The sequence below is a fragment of the Bufo gargarizans genome, chromosome 2 (assembly GCF_014858855.1).
Source record: "Bufo gargarizans isolate SCDJY-AF-19 chromosome 2, ASM1485885v1, whole genome shotgun sequence".
Taxonomy (NCBI): Eukaryota; Metazoa; Chordata; class Amphibia; order Anura; family Bufonidae; genus Bufo; species Bufo gargarizans.
The window spans coordinates 475,909,357-475,930,329 of NC_058081.1; the positions used below are offsets into that span (position 1 = coordinate 475,909,357).

The window sequence follows — 20,973 nt, forward strand, 5'->3', positions numbered from 1 at the left end:
GAATCCCACTTGTAAGACTACTTTCACACTGGCGTGAAAGTAGTCTTACTTTGTGAGATCCGTTCAGGGCTATCACAAGCGGTCCAAAACGGATCAGTTTTGCTCTAATGCATTCTGAATGGATAAGGATCCGCTCAGAATACATCAGTTTGCCTCCGTTCCGTCTCCATTCCGCTTTGGAGTCTGACGAAACTGAGCCAAACTATCTTGAACACCATTGAAGGTCAATGGAGGACGGATCCGTATTCTATTGTGCCAGTGAAAACGCGTCCGTCCCCATTGACTTACATTGTGTCGGGACGGATCATTTTTCCCTGACACAATAGAAAACTGATCCATCCCCTATTGACTTTCATTGGTGTTCAAGACTGATCCGTCTTGGCTATGTTAAAGATGATACAAACTGATTCGTTCTGAACGGATGCATGTGGTTGTATCATCTGAACGGATGCGTTTGTGCAGATCCATGACTGATCCGCACCAAAGACGAGTGTGAAAGTAGCCTAATCCACAACATGTGCAGGTAGCCTTAGGTTTGGGATATGTAGGTTACAGAAACAACCCCATTCACATGTATGGCAGTAGAAGGGGGCTTCATCGCGCCACAGCTGCCAGACTCTGGTATTACGAAACTTTAATACTTATTTGGTAGAAGAGCTACCCTTTTCAGGGCCATATTGGTCCCTTCATCAAGCAGACACCAATGTGAATGATGTGGTATGGAAACGTGTAGTTCTTGTACTCCTGCAGGCTGTGCCACACTGAAGTCCCCTTCAACCGCCTACAGTTCACAGCCATGTATAGGCCTGGGGATCGCGACCAGCTCTGCCTGCAACGTGAGGTGAGCAACTTTTTTGTCTGGTCTCTGTGCCTATCTGAGCAATCCTGCTGCCCCCCATCCCCCACCATCCCCTCCCCCTTGCATCTTGTATGTGCTACCATTCACATATATGGAATAGCCTCTTCAGAAATTGCTGCAATTTGCCATGTGTGAACATCCCCTTGCTCTGCCGGACAGTACATACAATATAGTCCTCCACAGTCTTAGGCCTCATGCACACAAGTGTGTGTGTACCTGGGCCTGATTTGCAGACCGCACACCCATTGACTTGAGTCCACAATACTCGAGATACAGAGCGGTGCAGAGTGGAGGCACGGATCAGAAGCCCACAAAAGCCGTATGAAGTGCTTCAGTGGGATTTCGGTCCATGCCTCCACACCTCAAAAAAAATAGAACATGTACTATTTTTGTATGGTGCAGATCAGGGATCCATTCAAGTCGATGGGTCTGCAAACTGTGTGCACTCGGACAATGCCACTTGTGCTCCACAGCTGATTGGTGAGGTGCTGGGCGTCAGACCTCCATCCATCTGATCTAGATGACCTATCCTAAAGATAGGCCATCAATATATAAATCACAGCAAACTCTTTTAGCATTCATCTTTGGCATAAGGGGCTGAAATGCGCGACAGCTGTGTGGTTAACGCTTTTAAATAAGTATTTCCAGTCAGACCCACTTATATTGGCAGGTTTCTTGCTGCTATCAGCCCCTCCTTTAATTTCTTTATACCAGATATGACGTGTTATACGTAGGAAGGGGGGGAATCTTCTTCTTTGCACTTTAAATCTGTCATCTTCATTTAATTTCCAGGTTCTTACACCTTATGGAGCTAGATTACTTGCCTCTATGGGTATACTAGAGCAGTTTGACCCACCAAACCATGTGTCCATTAATCTCTGTTCTGAAAGACTGCATTTTTTATGCTGTGCCTGCAAAATGATGTGGCTATATACCGCTTTTACATGGGAACATACCCTCAGAATTAGGCCTTGTGCACACTACCACATTTTAAATCCGTGTCCGATTAGCATTATTTGTGGATTGCAAATGGACAGCAAGTGGATGTCACTCGTGCGCTGTCCACATCTGTATGTCCGTTCCACAGATTATAGAATGTGTATATTCTCTTTTGTGGACAAGAATAGTCTTTTCTAGTGATGGGAGTGAGAAAAATGACGATTGCACTTGTAAGGTGTCCGTATTTTGCAGATCCACGGTCTGTGGACCGAATTGCAGGTGTCATGTACATGAGGCAATATCTGTCAAGCATCGCCAGGTTCTCTAGATCTCCGCCGTATCCCTATAGACTGTAATGAGGTCCAGCGGTGATCCGACCACTTTACATCATACATGCCGGGTTTCGGACAGAAACAAACTGTTACATGCAACATTATTTTGTCCGTGGGCATTTGTGCCTTTTATGTGCTCTCCGAATCCGTATTTCTGGAGCGCGGCACTGATCTTCTGGTCCGCAGCTCCGCAAGAAAATAGAGCATGTCCTAATTGTGGACAAGAATAGGCATTTCTGTGGGGGTGCCGGCTGGGTGTATTGCGGATCCGCAATGCACTACGGACATCTGAATGGAGCCCAAGGTTTAGGGCGTGTCCTGATGTTCAGGGTTTACCTGATCTGATATTGATGACCTATCCTGGTTTGCAGAGAGATTTTCTTGTGATACTTTTTCCTAATGTGTAAATTAGGCGTTTGGTGCAAGAAGGGCATTACTGTTGCTCTCATTGCCTCCAAGCCCTGCGACTGCCTGGTCCTAAGGAGTGAGGCAGGGGCTGACTACAGAAGAGTGGATCTTGGGTGCAACAGTGACACACTCAATGCACTAAACACCTAATTTGTACATAAAGCAAACGGAGCACAACTCGGGAATAGAGCCTCAGATCACCAAAAGAAAAACCGCTTTAATCGGTTGAACCACAACTGTGTGTCTATGGAAATAGGTAATTTGGGAGGTCACTGGTGACAGATTCCCTTTACTTCAGTTTACCCCTATTCTGTTCAAAAAAGAACCTACCTCACAATGCTCTTGTAACAGTTCTATGCAGAAGGATCACTTAGGAGAGAAAAGACACAAAGCTAGAAGTGGAAAGTATTAACCTTTAGACAAAGCCAGCATGTTCCACTGTTCTCTGCGCTTTCTAAAATTTATCTAGGTGGATCACTCTCCGCTTCACGCCCCCACATCCTTATCCCCCCCTCCCTTATAATGCCCATGGATGTTTACCACTAGCAAAAGTAAAGTTTGTCGACTGAATGAAACTTCCCATTGATTTGTTGCATATCTTGTTTGCCAAACAGCGACATTTCATAAGGAGCTGTAGCTGCACGTCGTCGCTCCGATTTTACATCTCATAATACAGAAAATGCTTCCATTGACTTCAAAGATGTTGATCTGATGTTGGTCAAAAATTTTTTTGCCCTCTTGTGAATTGTTAAACCCCCATTGTACTAATCACAAAGGAAATGCTACCTAGCCCTTGGCTGCTACCTGATCCCATGGTTAATGTAAAAAATGTAAATCAGATCATATAGTACATGACAATCTCTTTCTGATAAACCAGTCCTGTACCACACACGGATCCAGAGATCTCCCCATTAATTTCCTGAATTTCTCTGCTAGATTTCCTTCAAGCTGGCAGCACAGGGGATGTGTCCTTTCTTTTGTTTCTCTCCCTAGCACAGCTCTGGGGGCATATCCCTTCTGCTGCAGCCCTCTCCCTGTAAGGCCCCTTGCAGACGAGCGTGTGTGGATTAGGTCTAGATGCATTGCGAATGCGTTCAGTGAAAAATGCGCAATTTCACAAACAATTCAGTTTTGTCTGCGACCGTGTTCAGTTTTTATCATGTGGGTGCAATGCGATTTAATGCGTTTTGCATGCATGTGATAAAAAACTGAAGATTTACAAACCAAATCCCTTAGCAACCATGCATAAAAAAAATTAAATAAATGCATCGCATCCGCTTGCGGATGCCGTATGATTTTTACCCAGCATTGTGCGAAAATCGAGAATATAGAACATGCTGCGATTTTCACGCAACACACAAGTGATGCTTGTAAACCAACGCACATGTACACAGACATCTTGAAATGAATGGGTCCGGATTCTGTGCGAGCGCGATGTGTTTGCATCACGCATTGCTCCCGCGTGGAATACTCGCTCGTGTGAAAGGGGCCTAACTAATAAAGCAAGAATAGATACATCTAGTGGCAGTTGAAGGATGGAACGGAGCATGTGCAGCCACTTCAGTAGGTGCACTTACACATTACTATACAGATTAAACATTAGGGGGCACTATTATAATGAATTAAAGAGTATTTTACAACTGCAGCATTTTTGTAGTAGAAAGTAGATTACAGAAGTACCTACTTGTAGCTTTTCATGCTGGATTACATAAAAAATGTCATTTAATGTGGCACAACTCCATTAACATGAGGTATGATGTCATCGCTATGATCACTAACCTGTTGTGCATTCAGTGTCTGCCCTCTGAGGTTGTGCCTAGGGATGAGCGAATAGACTCCGGATGAAACATCCAAAGTCGATTTGTGTAAAACTTGGTTCTAATACTGTACGGAGCAGGTGCTCCGTACAGTATTAGAATGTATTGGCTCCGATGAGCCGAAGTTATTGCTTCACGAAGTCTCGTGAGACTTCGTGCAATAACTTCAGGTAATGTTTTTTTACAGTACAAATTGATTTATGAAGTTATTGCGCGAAGTCTTTTAAAGCAATAACCGGCTCATCGGAGCCAATACAGTCTAATACTGAACGGAGCTCCTGCTCCGAACGAAGTTTTAGGTTTTATCCGAAGTCGCTTCGCTCATCCTTAGTTGTGATGTTTAAGAACCAGCAAAAATGATCCATAGTAGTGATATTGGAAATATAAGGTAAAAAATCTAGATTTTTAATGTATATGCTTCAGTTGGGCTGTCCCAAGCAGCCATCTATGGAATTGCACCTTTAACTGATTTCTCTCTTTGAAAGCCAATCCCAGATCTCTTTTCACCCACTGGTGAAACAAGTTCTTCTGGTTTGTAGACCTGATTGGGTTTCTTGGGGTGAGCCAGGAGTAGCAGCCAAGACTGCTTTGCTCATAGCCTGCATGGATGTGTACACATCTGTGTGTCTATACTGATGGAGATCTTCACCATAATGCAGCTTCTGTTTTAAAGTGACCAGTAACTGCCCCCGTTGTTACCGGAAGTGCATCCTGTGACTTGCTTGCTATGTCTTGGGGCCTTTGAGGAGCCAGCTTCAGGCTACGTCAAGTATCTTATTGTATTCAGACTGTGTGAAGTGGTGGTAAGACAAGATGAGCTGTTTTTCCTGGATATAGGGACATATTAACACGTTTAAGACAACTGAGCACATGTACTTGTAAAATAAAACTGAGATATGAATGCCCTCTTAAAGGGGTTGTCTATTCTTATGCCTGTGAAGCGTAATAGTTGTGTATGAAAAGTTACACAGTTTTCTAATATACACGTTTTTTGTTTCTTTGACATAATGTAATGCAGTGCAACAAATCAGTTCATGGGATTGGTGAAAGGAACAAGTCTAAAATAAACCTGTCTTTATTGGCCGTAGCAACCAATCTGATCACTGGTTTAAAGAGGTTCTCTGGGGTTTAAAAAAGTCAGCTGTCTCCTGCCATGATGTGGGCAGAGTTTGGTCAGTACTCACTCCTCAATCAGGTAACCAATTCCGCTATGCTTGCAGTACCTGTGCGGTCTTCTGCTCAGCTATGCTACTAGGTCAGGCTTTCTTTTAAAAAAAAAAAAACAATCCTGTATTACAAAACTGCATTAGGACAGTGTCACGCTATAATTATATTTAGAACAAAACTCTGAAAAAGTGCAAGTAAAATGTGACTAAATGGCACCCAAAACAAAAAATTAAATTTCATGGTGTTTTTGACAAGTGGATGACTTTTTGGTTCCCAGGACAGGTTATGCTGATCGAAAGGATTTCTGGGTGGCCTCCACCCCCATTATTAAAGCTTCACCCATAATACAGCCGTCCCTTATGGGTTTGTGTTTGGACGAGACCGCCTTGCTGGTTTCTTGTGATGCCCCTCATACAGATGTAATGGATGCTTTGCGTCACCCTCATTAACATTTCATTCGACTTGTAAATAGACTATGGACACTGTTTAAAATGGTTTTAGTATTAGGAAAATTCTGCGCAATCCAGACCATCACGGGATCCCTTCCTGTTACTGTTATGTCCTGTATAAGCATGTAACATGTGGGGCTGTGCGGCTGTCGGCAGGGTTGGAATCAATGGAAATCACTGTACAAGTTGTTAGCGCAGAGATTGCGGTCCAATATTTTTTTCTATATTAGGATTTGTTTATTTTATTCTGAACGGTCAGAGGGCTTGCATACTGTATCTAGCAGGAAGCATATCCATCTGTAGACACTATACAATGCACATTTATGTTTGCAGAGTGCAGCGCAAAAAACTGCCATAGAGCGCATGAGCAACCCACCAGCATTGTGGTTTGAAATACGGCACGTGATAATGGAAGTGGCCAATAAAGATTTACACCATATCACTGGATGAGGAGAAAAAAAAATACCAACTTATACCTGTAATACTTGCCCCCTCCAGGTGAGATGACATGAGAAAAATATTAGAGGGTAACCCCTATAAATATGCCCCAGTGTTATGTTATGGCCTGTGAACATCTGAGGGGGTCCCCCACTCAGATACCTCCTTTTTGAATAGCAGCTCTCCATGCATTACATGAAGCATAATTAGTCTCCTAATAAAATCAGTTATTGGTAACATAGAGGGTCATTTACTACCAGATATGCGCCAGTTCTCTGGCATATATATGGCGCAAAGGTTATGTGCGCCGCAATATGCAACTTCTCCCTGCTCAAGGGGCGGTGAAGCTGGCTTAGACCGGCGGTGCATATGCCAAGGTTATGTAGAGGTTGGTGCCTCTACATATCTTCGGCGGATCCAGCGCAAAGGGTTAAGACCGGCGTCTAAAACGCTGGTCTTAATAACTGACCCCTGTAGTTTGTAAGGCTGAAAAAAGATTTCTGTCCATCCACTTCAGCCTGTTATCCTGCAAATTGATCCAGAGGAAGGCAAAAAACCCATGAGGTGGAAGCCTCCAATCGGGCAATCAAAATAACACATTTGCGTCAACTGTCGGGAGTTGGACTTGTCATGATCAGCTAGTTCCATATTTCTGTGGAGAAAAAATCCATTTAAAGGGTTTCTGTCACCAGAAATTGTCGTGTAGCTGACTGACATGAGCGATGTGCTAATGTCAGCAGTACATACCAGTGTTCTTTATAATTGTGTCCCTGCCGCCGTTCTCCTAAAAAATACACTTTTAAAATGTGCTAATGAGCCGCTAGGTGCATTTAATCAGCACCCAGAGGCTCCGTCTATGAACCATTTAGCATGCCCAGGTCCTCTTGAGTGACGTCCGGCCTTTTCTGATCGGCGAAGAAATCTCACGCCTGCGCCATCCCATTTTGTATTTGGTGCAGGTGCTTTCTTCCTTCGGCGCAGGTGCAGTGAGGAAGCCAGCACCAGTAGTGCGTCCTTCACTGCCTGCGCCGAATACAAAACGGGCAGGCGCAGGACTTCTTCGCCGATCAGGAGAAGTCGGACGTCACTCAAGAGGACCTGGGCGTGCTAAATGGTTCGGCAGGGACACAATTATAAATCACATTATGTACTGCTGACATTAGCACATCGGCTACATAACAGCATTTCTGATGACAAACCCTTTTAAGCAAGCTGTAGTATATAAAGTGCGTGTGACTGGAGGTTTCCGTTAACAGGCCCATTGATATTGGTGTAGTAAAGGAAATGTGATACATTTGCCCATTATTTTGTGGGATGTTAAACACTTATACTTTAAAGATATATTATTTGGGGCAGAGTAACGTAGTGTAAATGTATCTCCAGGAAATCCTGTTGCCTGACCTTTCAGTTGTTGAACATGTCACCAGGAGAGATGAACATTTCCATGATGTATATACTGAACCCCTCCATGATATGTAGCGGCAGTGATGACGATTGTCTTCTCGCTGTGGATAGAGGTTGGCTGCTTTGAGTTGTTTGCTCTGTAATACGAGAAGGTCGGCTGTAAGGGAGTAGCTGAATTGTCTTGTGTGAGATACTAGTCTCCACATGCCTGAGGCAGACGTTCCACCATACAGACTTTCCCAACCCCTCCCCGCTCCCAGGTCTGGAGAGTGAGCGCCTGCCTTCTTTGTGATTATGCATGGTCACTGTGTATTGGACACCATCTTGCGTCTTCACCCCCACCACTCTCAGCATGTGACTTAAGTCATTACTACCTTTTTTACAACTGTTGCTTTTATTTCCTCTTAGTTTAGGGCTCTATAGAAATGTAGATTTACAGTAGAGGCCCCATGCACCTCTGATACAGCCATATATGTATAGTGGGTACCAGATGTGCAGTCTACTTCCCTGACACACACAAAAAGGGTGCCTTGTCCCCTGCTTCCACATATCCCATATAGTATAGTGGACGGTGACTGCATGGTTGGCTGCCTCTTCCCAGCAGGAGAAATAGGATATTGAATGTAATGTGCCCTTGAGGCCCCATCATGAGATTACTCAACACTGCATTATATGTCCTATATAACTGCTGTAGATGTGCATATCCGCTGGAGCCTCAGTGACATATAAGACTTAATACAGATGTCTGCTGGGTTTCCTGAGCTCTTGGTGTGATTTTTGACATGGTCTCGTAGTGAAATAAATCTTTACCAAAGTTGTAGTTCTTAGTTTTCAGGTTTCTATTATTACCCATATACTATACTATGTGTAAAAGTGATTTGAAGGAAACATGAAAGTGGTGCATCAGTTGAGCAATAAATGTGCCTATTCTGTGCATTTCAATATCTATTTATTTTTGCCTCAAATAATCGACAGTATTCTCTATTTAAGTCAGCACTGCCTCTTGATCTAATTTAATATTGCAGTGTATATATAGAACTGGACTTCACAAGTCACTGCCGCAAGGCATAGTGAGTCACTCCACTGTATGAGCCGATGGTCAAGACAATGGTAAGTTGTCTTGTCAATGAAGTGGTCTTCCAGTTTTACATAATTCTATTACACTTCTACTATAACACCTAGCGTGATGAAAAATGGGAGGGCTTTCAAAAATATTCTAGTGCAACTACATCACCAATCTTTCCGAGAAAAGATAACTTGCTTGAATACAGTTGGTGGCCAATTTGTGGACCTCTTTTCTAGTGATGCTTTTGTGTTTTTGGCTGAAAATGCTCTTCATTGTTCTCCATGAAAACAGGAATGGCTTTACTTTTTGTGTGTCAGACGCTGGTTGCAGGTTTCGTGTGGGTGTTGGTCTTACTCATCCTTTTCACTCTTCATCTCTCTCAGGCAGGTAGAGGTGATTACTACAGTACTTTAATTGATGGGTGTCAGACAAACCTAGGAAGCAGCTTAACACATTATTTAACTCCAAAATGTTCCACGACTGCAGTATGCACCTTGTGCCCCAGACTCCTCAAAACTAGAGGCACAGCATCTTTGTGTTTCATTTGGCTTGGTTTTTAAGGTTGCTCGTTTTGGTCTGACTATTTATCTGCTATATAACAATTATAACTGTAGTTGTTGGGTACCGTCGTCTGAAATGCCACATTGGACAAAGATCCTTGAATTCTGTCAACGATGCCTAAAGTAGGTGATTCTTCTGATCATTGGTGTGTCTGTGGTGACAAATTGTTTTTATGCATACTATGCAATGGATGCATCTAAAATGAAAATTAAAGCAACTTTGCCAGTATTTATGATCTCCTACAGTTTTGTCTACAGCTTGCCTGTAGACCTGTATGTCTCCATGGTTGCAAATGCAGGAAAATCCAGTGTGATCTGATCCTACAGCCATGCTTTACTCGCTGCCAGCTTACTACTTGTAACCTGTCAAATGTATCTGAACAAAAGGTAAGAGTGACTGCAAGGTTAGACTACAGTGTTTGTAGTCTGTAGCCATGGAGACACTTTGGGTTTCATAGTATTAGTAAATATCGAATGATAGTAATCGTCGTCAAATGTGTTTAAAAATGTTGTCCAATATTGTAAAACCATGGTCAAATCATTGACGGTCTATAGGCTCTGGTAGTTGGTGACAAAGTCCTCAGCACGTTTGTTACTTTGTATGTACATAGTGTTCCCTTTATGAATATCTACATTATTCTTTGCTCAGTTAAGAAATAACAGGAGAACTGGGTAAAATGAGGGAAACTAAGGTGATGCGGGGATATATCAGGTTTAATGTACAGTGTAAAGCAATGTCTGCCAATAGAGTGCACCAAAATGACTGTAAAAGGAAAAGAAATTATCTGCAGATGTTATGACCACTAGTTTCCAAAATACTGCTCACTTTCATGTGATCAGTAGATCTGTTGATCCTTAAAAGATAACTGTTATATTTTCATCACAAAAAAACATTTTATTGGCATATGTTACTGCTGCAGCAGAATTATGCATAAAGCAATCTTTAGTTTCTTCACTTACTACTGTTTTCTTTGTTTTCCCCATGGTTACGGCCGTTTTAAATCCTTCATTATGAGGATCTTCTCAAGAGGGCTCCTCTGCCAGTTCTCTGAGGCCAAAACTGCATTCCCTCAGGTCACATACAAACTTGCTGTAGCCAGCAGCTCCCTATCAGCCAATCAGATTGGATTACTGAGACACGCCTCCTCACTCTGAAGCCTAATGCAGGCATGCAGTTTGATGGACTGCCCCTCAGTCTTCCTAGCCGGAGACAGATGAGCCATAGCAACAATCTTTTAAGGGAGCAGTGGAAAGGGACAGGAGACATTAATGAAAGCTCTTGTTATAAGGTAATTAGAGATCTTTTGGCAATCATTGACAGACTAACTCAGGTATACATGCCTACCTCTAATAAACTATGAAATAAAAATAAAATATAACGGTTATCCTTTAATTAGATATAACGTTCTCCATAACTATTTCAATGTCATTTTTGTTCCACACAGCCGTATGAATATACCATAGATGTAGAGATGGCCACCCGACACCTCAGCATTACCTTGAATAAATCTCCATCCTATTCAATTCTGGTTTTTCCCAATAGGAATCCTCTGTCTGGCCCATAGACAGTGACTGTTTACTGGTCAGTTATAGGCATTATTTGCTTTTTCCCCTGGCAGTTGTAATGATTGCCTTGTCTGAATGCAGAGAAAGCTCAGCCAGATACCATAAGACAGTGTTCACACAGAGTTCGATCAGTGCTCTCCATCAGGGATTCTGTTTAAATGCAGACGTGGAGGCTACACAGAGATCAGGTATGATGGAAGAATTTGCTCCTATTTGATGTTTTTTGACCTGTACCCGGGTTTTGGCTTAAAATCACTGAGACACTGACTCTGTGAAAGTAGCTTAAAGCTATAGTTTTGACTGCTCTTTAAAATAATTATTGGTGTCGGGATCAGAAAATGCGGTCCATAGTGACATTACTATGCACTAAAACCCGTTCTGTCCTGAGGTAGGTCCTTCCTGTGGGCTGCAAGGATCCTAATGATGGCAACATCTATCAATTTATTGTGCACAAAGTGACCCTTAATGGATTGTCCAATGAAGGCATCTTTTCAGAGGTCCACTCGGTGGTGATAATCTTCTAGCGGCTCCTGCAGGGGAAGTGTAGCATTACATGCCAGCCATCTATTAGTAATGCATGGATGTGCTGGGTCTGCCTTAAGGAGTCACTTGTACTCATATACGTGGTTCTGATCTGGGGACCCCTCTACATCCATATGTCCTAATGTAATAGGGGTTGTTGCAGTATGACGACCCGTTTAGGTTGTGTAACTTTCTAATATAGTTTTGTATTTAACCCCTTTACTACCTCCGATGTACATGTACAGCGGAAGTTGGCATTTTAAAGATACAGAGACCCACAGTGGATGTATGTGATCAGCCATAAGGCTGATCGAATACGTTTTAAACCCTTAGATGAGTTGACCACTACAAGTGAGCTATACGCAAGCAGGAGCAGCTCGCTTCCATCATAGCGGCCAAGATCGGGCAACCAGTTACATTAGTGTAATAGCCGAAAGCCTCAAGCAGGCTCCGACAGTTATTACTAAAATATACCAATACAGCTCACCAGGTGGCAGCACTGTATTGGAATATTGTAAATGAAGTGTTCAATGATGGCTACATAGCCATCACCGAACATAATGGGCAATCTAATGATTGAAAATCCAATAAAAATAAAATGCAGATCATGGGCATTGCCACGTGCGAAAAGGCCTGTACCATTAAAATATAACCATAATCATCCCATACAACGAATGGTGTAACGGAAAAGAAAAACTAGAAACAGCAAATTGGCCATTTTTTGGCACTTCAGCAACACCCCCCCCCCCCCCCCAAAAAAAAAAAAAAAATGTAATGGAAAGCGATCAGTCACACACACGTTAGAATGGTATCCCTGAAAAATTGGCCCTCACACAACTTCAAAAAAGTTATAGGGGTCAGAATATGCTGATGAGAGAAAAATATTTTTTGTCAAGGATTTTGTGATATCATTGTAATCATACTGACCTGGAGAATAAAGGTAACAGGCCAATTTTACCACAGTAAATTCTGTAAAAAAAAAAAAAAAAAAACTGTGGCAGAATTAGAAGTTAATGACTATGGGAAGGCGGGGAGTGAAAAGCGATAACAGAAAATTGCAAGGTCCCCTAATGGTTAAATGTGTCATCATTTTCAAGATGGAGAGGTTGCCACCCATGCACTGCTCCCCCTGTTCACTGTGGTAGTTCTGATAACAGCTAAAAGCACTTGGCCTCCTGTATGCAGGTCCCACTTCTTGCTTGCATGTTTCCATAGAAGTGAATGGAGGAAGTAGGTAGAAAAGGCAGAAAGCAACAATTTGCCGGAATTCGTTTTAGTAATGCAAATAATAGGCTGTTAAGTACACAGATCTGGTCTTAGATCTGTAAGAAACTCCTACATACGTTGTAAGTCCATAGAACTTGGAAAGCTCAAGCTGGGAGGACACATTTTATCCGAAAAGGTCACTATAACCACAGTGGAATTTGTTTGGCTGCCACTTTGAGCGGAGCTTCTGTTTTGTGTGACTGTGGACTAAAACATTAGTTGTTACTGCCCCCTGGTGTACAGCTGTGATAATTGCTAAAGAGCATATATACAATTTGTTTACTTGCACTGTGCAGGATATGGCTGAGAGTTGTGCGTCCTACCTTTTGAAATCCACACCCACCCAAGCTCCTGACCAGGGGGACAGCAGGGTACTGATTAGAGGTGGGCATGAGCTGCTCTTCCGTAACTCCTATAGAAATGAATGGAGAGAGCTGTGTGTACTTCTGATACCCACATCTGTCTATGGATAACAGCTATAAATGTAATCCGGAATGTTCTTAATTCACTGACTTAAAGTAGATTTACCGTGTTGTGGCGCTTTTTTTTTTTTTTTTTTTTTTTTTTTTTTTTTAAGTTCACATGAACAATTTTTGAATTTTGTTTCTCTTTCTGCACAACTGATTATTTTTCTCTTTTTCCAGCAGCTTCATGAAACCGTTAAAAGAAAGCTGGATAGTGCAGCTTCGCCTCAAAATGGGGATCAACAAAATGGATTTGGAGATATCTTCTCAGTGTCCAAGAAGCTCCGACATGATGATGGACTAACATCAGTGATTGGATCATCGAATGGGATGCCTCCAGTTTCTCCCTTGCATCAGCTGGATAGTAAGCCTCCCAATGGAGATTCTTTGCAGTTAAATGGCAGCCATTCAATTGGACTTGATGGTGTCAGTAAAAAGTGTCTCCCAGATGCTGGTTTGCAGCTAAATGGTAATGGAGATGCTGATGACTTCACACTTTGCCTTGGCAAAGAAATGAAGCAGGAGCCCGTGGATGACTTGCCATGTATGCTTTCTGGAGTTGGTGGGTCCATGTCTCAAAATAATTTGATGCCAGACCTTAACCTGAATGAACAGGAATGGAAGGAACTCATCGAGGAACTTAACAAATCTGTTCCTGATGAGGACATGAAGGATATTTTCAATGACGACTTTGAGGACAAAAAGGACAATGATGCCTCAAATTCTGCTACACAGACCCCATCAACACAAGACATTCACATCAAAACTGAGTTTTCTCCTGCAACATTTGAGCAGGATTCCCTTGGGTCACCACAAGTCAGGTCACCACAAGTCAGGTCGTCACCTTTTGGTGGAGCTACTTCAGTGCCTACAAGCAGTTCATCTCCAGTGGTAGGTGGTTCCCAGACGGTGTTCCAGCAGTCTTCTGGGACAGAATCATCTAACCAGACAGCAATGCAGCCTCCAAACCAGTCGCAGAATGTGCAGAGACCTTTACCCAATGTATTAATGAGTGGACAGAGTGCTGGAACTACCAAAGAGATGTCCTCAGCACACCAACTTCAGCAGATTGCAGCTAAGCAAAAGAGGGACCAGTTGCTGCAAAACCAGCAACAGGCTCAGCAGGTCCATCAGTCAAATCAAATGACCAACTGGCAACAGTCAAGATCTTCTCAAAGTCCTCTAGGTGTTCCGTATAGCATGGACAAACCAACCAGCCCTTCTGTTTACCAACAAGACTTTAATAACCAGAAACTTATGATGCCTAAAATGAACAAAAATTCCCCCCGTGGGGGAGGCTCCTACATGCAGCCCAACCACGTCAACATGATTGGTCATAAACAATCAAGCGGTTTAAATCCCAACCAGTCTGTAGGTCCCAATGCCATGCTGGATTATGGCAACACCATACCCCTCTCACATTATGAGGCAGACTGTGGTCCAGGGGTTGTAACCCAAAATCAGAACAAGAATGTAATGATATCATATCTCCAGCAGAGGCAGCAGCAGTCCTCGCAGCAGCAATTGCCTCCAATGACAGAGGAACAGAGCCGAATGTTTATGATGAAACAGAAGGCTGGAATTCCTTATAGACCATTAGTATCACATGGGCAGGTAAGTGCCATGACATTGCCGTGTAAAATGGAAAATAAAATTGTGTATAAATATTCGAGAACCTGATTAGACCACATTGCATGGTGGACATTGAACTACCAATATATTCCTCCAGCCACTAAAGCTGGACAAATGCACCGATTTGGGTAGGATCGGCCCACCATTTAATTTGTATGGGGATGCCCAACTCTTTCCAATCTTTGTGTTCTCGAGGAGATAAGCCGCCACCTAAGGTGTCTAGCAGGACCTTTCTTATATTCAGAACACATACATTCTCAGTCCAGCCTTACATGTGTAATGGTGAGAGGTGGCTGTCGGCCAGATATTCGTTATCTCATGTGTATGGCTAGAATTGCAATATCTCCTGTTGGCAGATCAAAAATAGCCACCCCTTCTTTTATCTGACTTCTGTTAAAGGGCATCTGTCAGCAGATTGGTACCTATGAAACTGGCTGACCTGTTGCATGTGCACTTGGCAGCTGAAAGCATCTGTATTGGTCCCAGGTTCATATCTGCTAGCATTACTGAGAAAAATTGTTTTATTATATGCAAATGAGCCTCTGGGGTTAATGGGGTCGTTGCCATTACACCTAGAGGCTCTGCTCTCTCTGCAACTGCCGCCCCCTCATCACTGTGATAGGACCAGGCAGTGTAAACATCATGATGTCTGGCTCCTAGAGGCTCATTTGCATAAATTAAAGCATTCTTCTCGGTAATGTGGGCACATATGAACATGGTACCAACACGGATGCCTTCAGCTGCCACACTCGCATGCTACAGGTCAGCCAGTGTCATGGGTACAAATCTGCTGGCTGATTTTATGCAGATCCAGCTAAGATCTTCAGATTAATACCTCATGTCTCTAATCAGCTTGTGTCCTCAGTAGGGATAGGGGAAATAAGGGTTTTATTACACTGCCCATTGTTTGGGCAGTGTGAGCGTCAATGGATGATGACGCATCCATCCGTACTCGTATGCACTGGCCTGGTTACACAAACCAATTTAAATTGATTGTACCACGGTAATTTCTCCCTCGTACAGTTCTGTTGATTATCGGCAACATCCTGATGGAAAAATGCCAACAGTGCTGACAAACAAGTATTTTGCTTGTTAATCCTATAAACGCTTGTTCCTGATAATTGGCCCAAAAATCATGCAGCTGAATAGTGCCCTTAGTCAGCTCATCTCCTGTGAGAACAAAGAATGCGGCATGTGTAAATCCAACATACCAATCCTTATATTCCCATCATCTGCTGTTGGTCAGAGTTGAGACACCCGATACAAATACATAGATGGTTCGCTGGTCCCACCGCAATTGGGGAGTTTTGCAGGCGTTCATCTTGTGTATGGCAATACCCCCCCGGTATTGCTTATTCAGTAATTTTTCAATCAGTGCCCCCGTTTGTCCATGCTGCCCCAAAGAATATTTGCCGCCTTGTATGCTAATGTGCCATTCGGCTCATTTGGGCAGGCCTTCAAAAGTTCTTCCGGTTGTGTCATTCTTCTCCCTGGCACGGAGCGTCCAATCAGTGCGCTCCACTCTTAGCCAGGGAGAAGACCCTCCAATTCTGGCGAGATGGCTGCGGATGGATGAAATCGCTCCAGATCTCGCGAGAACTGGAGGGTCTTCTCCCTGGCTAAAAGCGGAGCGTGCTAATCGGATGCGCTCCGTGCCAGGGAGAAGAATGACACGCCCGGGAGAACTTTTGAAGGCCTGCCCAAATGAGCCGAATGGCTCATTAGCATACAAGGCGACACATATTCTGGGGGGCAGCGCGGACAAACGGGGGCACTGATTGAAAAATGAATGACTGAATAAGCGATACCGGGGGGCATGTAAGTAAGGCTATATCTTTAGTTTAACGCTCATTTTCAGGTGAAAGGTCCTCTTATAATATGGCACCCACTCGCGCTGAGTATCTGCAGTTTAACACAAGGACACCTATCACAGAATTTTTTAAACTGCATCTGAGCAGTCTTTCCTCAGGAGCACTGCACTCCCAGGGCCCAAACGGATCACCCACGTTGAGATCGAGGGAGTCGTTCAATTGCTGTGGCAACCTTGGCCTTCTGAACCCTCCGAGGCTTGCCACAGTGAAGTTTCTATGGAGCCCTACCTGTGGAAAGACTTTATAGGAATATAATGAAAGATCATAGGCATCCCAAAACACCCATACTATTAAAATATAAGTGTATCCCATATGGTGAGTGACTAAAAATAAATCAAAACTGCAGATTCAGTTGTTGTAAAATAAGATCAGAAAATGATACGCACTCAAAAATGTTGTCGATAAACACATGGCTCTGACATAACTCCATAGACTTAACTATAAAAAGAAGATGGCAATGCAAAGATTATTTTTTTCCGTCTATATTAATGTAAGAAAAACTGTATGAATGTGTTATCGCAGTAATCGTACTGACCTGGAGAATGAAGGGAACGGGTTAGTTTTACCAAACTGGGGACAGCATAAAAATGAAACACATAAAATGATGGCAGATTTTTATTTTTTGCCTTTTCCACCCTATTAGGAATTTATGTTCCAGCTTCCCACTACGTATGCATTATAAAATGGTGCTATTAGAAAGTACAACTTGTCCCACAAAAAATAAAATTGAAACTCTTATACAGCTATGTGGATGGAAAATTAAGGCAGGGAGTAAAAACCGAAAATGGAAAAATAGGGTTAAACTGTAAGGAAATGTCTATAGACTTTGATTGCTTTCAGTATTTGAAGGACTCGAATGAATGGTTTGTCGGCTTAATGTGGCATTTTCCCCTTTCTCTCTGGATACTTTATAGGACCAGAATCCACAGCCCAATGTGGCTCGTGTCCCTGTGTCTGTGGGAGGACCTGGTGTGGTGGCACAGCCCCCTACTGTGTCCATGGCTGGTAACCATGGAAATGCACCTTACCTGAACAGTCAACAGCAAGCCCTGATGAAACAGCAGCAACAACAGCAGCTTCTCCTAGAACAACAGAAACAGCGAGAGCAGAAGCAGCAGTTACTCCTGGAGCAGCAGAAACAGCAGTATCTTCTCGGTCAGCGACAGCAGCAACAGCAGCAGCTGCTGGCAGAGCAGGTATGTTCTTGTCTCATGAAGGCCTAAGACTGGCATGAATGAGACCTTTACCTTTTAGGGGCTCATGCACACAAGCGTGTGTGCACTGACTTGAATGGGTCCGCGATCTGCAAGAGACAGTCCACATTGCAAAAAAAAAAAAAATTTTTATTTGGAGGAACGGACCTAAATCTCCAAAGGGCTTCCGATCCATGCCTCCTCTACATACCGTTCCCTATCTAGAGGATTGCGTGCCCATTCAAGTCCTCACTCAGGATATAGAGTGCACATGGCCGCAAGATGGGCACGGTGCACATACACTTGTGTGGGCGAGCATTAAAGCTGATCTGTCAGGTTAATATGTCACCCTCGGTAAGCTAATTCCATCAATAATTCATGGACAATGCAGAAGAAAGAACTGTTAGTGTCCTTTTTTCTGCAATGTCCATGAATTGATAGTCTTGATTTTAACCCCCTTACCGACCATTGCCGTATATGGATCTTTAAAGATGGCGCCTGCTCACGAGCACAGTGGTCACCATAGCTGCCTGGTTTCTACTGTTTTGAACAGACACCCCGGACTAATGTCTGATCCGTGATAACGCAGATTGCGGACATTTAGCCACTCAGTTGCCAAAGTCAATTGTGACCACAGCATCTCGGAAGGTAAAACCCTGGAGCTCTGCGTTCCTGGGTCCTGAACAGATCTCCCATACAGTGATCACTTGGGTCTCCCTTATGAAACCCATGCTGTTGTAGTGCTATCGAGCCCAGATGGCAGGTCTCCATAATTACATTGCAAATCTGCAATGAATTGCAAAGTCAATGTAAAGGAGAAGCAATCTAGGTTGAACAAAAAAGTTTAAAAAATAATTTTTTTTATTTTGGGGGTGGGCGGGGATCTAAAGCAATAAAATTGAAATCGCCCCATTTGTACCATAATTACAAAAAAATAACTAGTGATTGCCATGTCCCAAAATGCCCAAACTGTTATAATATAAATGTATTTATCCCATACTGTGAACGCTGGAAAGAATATCAAAATTACAGAATCACAATTTTTTGTCACTTCCCCAAAAACAAACTTTAAACAGTGATCAAAAAGTTATATTCACTCAAAAATAGTATTAAAGGGGTTCTGCACTTTCAATTAACTGATGATCTATCCTCTGGATAGATCAGCAGCTTCTGATCGGCGGGGGTCCGACACCCGGGACCCCCGCCGATCAGCTGTTTGAGAAGGCAGCGGCGCTCCAGCAGCGCCGCGGCCTTCTCACTGTTTACCGCCGGGCCGCCTGCCCACTGACGTCACGACTTGTATCAACTACAGTGGGCGCGGCTAAGCTCCATTCAAGTGAACAGAGCTTAGCCGCGCCCACTGTAGTTGATACAAGTCGTGACGTCAGTGGGCGGGCGGCCCGGCGGTAAACAGTGAGAAGGCTGGAGCGCTGCTGCCTTCTCAAACAGCTGATCGGCGGGGGTCCCGGGTGTCGGACCCCCGCCGATCAGAAGCTGATGCTCTATCCAGAGGATAGATCATCAGTTAATTGAAAGTGCAGAACCCCTTTAATAAAAACTACAGATTGCGCCACCAAAAATTAGCCTTCATGCAGCTCTCTAGACGTAACGATATAAAAAAAAGTTATGGCGGTCCGATATGGCGATGAAAATAAATTTTCTTTTCCAAAGTATTTATTTTATTTATTTAGTGTTAAAACACAAGAAAAAACGATATAAATGTGGTATTGTTGTAATTGTACTAAGACTGAAACTGAAGGTAACAGGCCAGTCTTACTGCACAGGGAATTTCGTAAAAACAAAACCCATAAGGCCTCATGCAAACGGCCGTGGCCTGTACTGCAGCCCGCAAACCCATTTACTTGAATGGGTTCGCAATCCGTAGCTGCGGTGCAAAACTGAGGCGCCGGAAGCACTACGGAGTGCTTCCATAGTGTTTCTGTCCATGCCTCTGCACCGCCAGAAAATAGAGCAGCAACACAAAAATGAAAAGCCCTTCAGGGCTGAAAGGGTTAATGATGTTTCAATAAACAAGGACGTTTTATGGATCTACAATAGCGCTGACTCTCTGAGCTTGGGATTGCTGTGCAGCAAACAGACTGTCTGGATCGCAGAATGTGTGGAGCTGACCTGCACTTTTCTACACCAGTTGCATACTGTCAGAGCTCTTAGCAGTCAAGCTGTACAGTGAAAAGAGAACTGCCTTTTATGTTATAAAGCCTTTCCAGACCAGTGTTTCCATTGTCACATGTACTGATGCCATTGAGTGTTTCAGCGTTATGACCTTGTGTATTACATTTTTGTTTTCATAAAAGGAGAAGCAAAGGCACCAACAGGAGCAACTACAGCGGCACCTTACCAGACCTCCTCCTCAGTACCAGGACCAGCAGCAGAATTCATATCCACAGCAGACAGTAGGCCCTTTTCCAGGTGAGGTCACTAAGCATTTTCAAGCGTGTGCAAAAGGGAACTGTTGATCAGAAAAAAAAAAAAACTGAATTGCAGTAAAAAGTAACATCATTGTGACCTACACATGTCACAGAGCATGCCCACTGCACTTTCCTGTAAAAGTCAATATGTAGTTATGTCTAAAGGAAATCTCATAATTATGTATATAAAATGGGTTTAACACTATCATATTAGAAAGTGTTTCTGAATATAGTTTTTCATTAGTTTGTATAGACCATTATTATAGAATACTTCTCAACATTTGAGAATCAGAAGTTGTACAGTAAAGCATTAAATCTGCATCAAGGTTATGATTGACAAGGGCTTTATTTTGGGCAAACCTTTGAGATGCAACAGGAATCCTATGTGCATGATTTGATGTCCATCTTCTGTAGGCATTCACTTTTTGGGAAATAGACCAGAGTATAAAGAGGCAGAAGTGTTTCACTGCCCTCAGAGGCACAGTTTTTTTTGTTGTTGTTTTTGGTGAGGGCTAATTTTTATACATTTTCCCCCACTGAGCACTGCCTTGGCCTATAAGATGCTTTTACATCTACTAGGTGCTCTCCACA

General features: G+C 43.2%; 1 protein-coding gene across 2 annotated transcripts in view; it reads left to right on the forward strand.

The window, feature by feature from the left end:
- Window positions 1-20,973, forward strand: part of MAML1 (mastermind like transcriptional coactivator 1) — an 80,564-nt gene that overhangs the window by 53,192 nt on the left and 6,399 nt on the right. The window contains exons 2-4 of one of the 2 annotated variants that reach the window (XM_044281106.1): window positions 13,438-14,871; window positions 17,675-17,956; window positions 20,269-20,383. In XM_044281106.1, the coding sequence (XP_044137041.1) occupies window positions 13,438-14,871; window positions 17,675-17,956; window positions 20,269-20,383 (1,831 nt within the window). The remainder of the gene's footprint in view (window positions 1-13,437; window positions 14,872-17,674; window positions 17,957-20,268; window positions 20,384-20,973) is intronic. The other variant, XM_044281107.1, reaches the window with a different exon arrangement.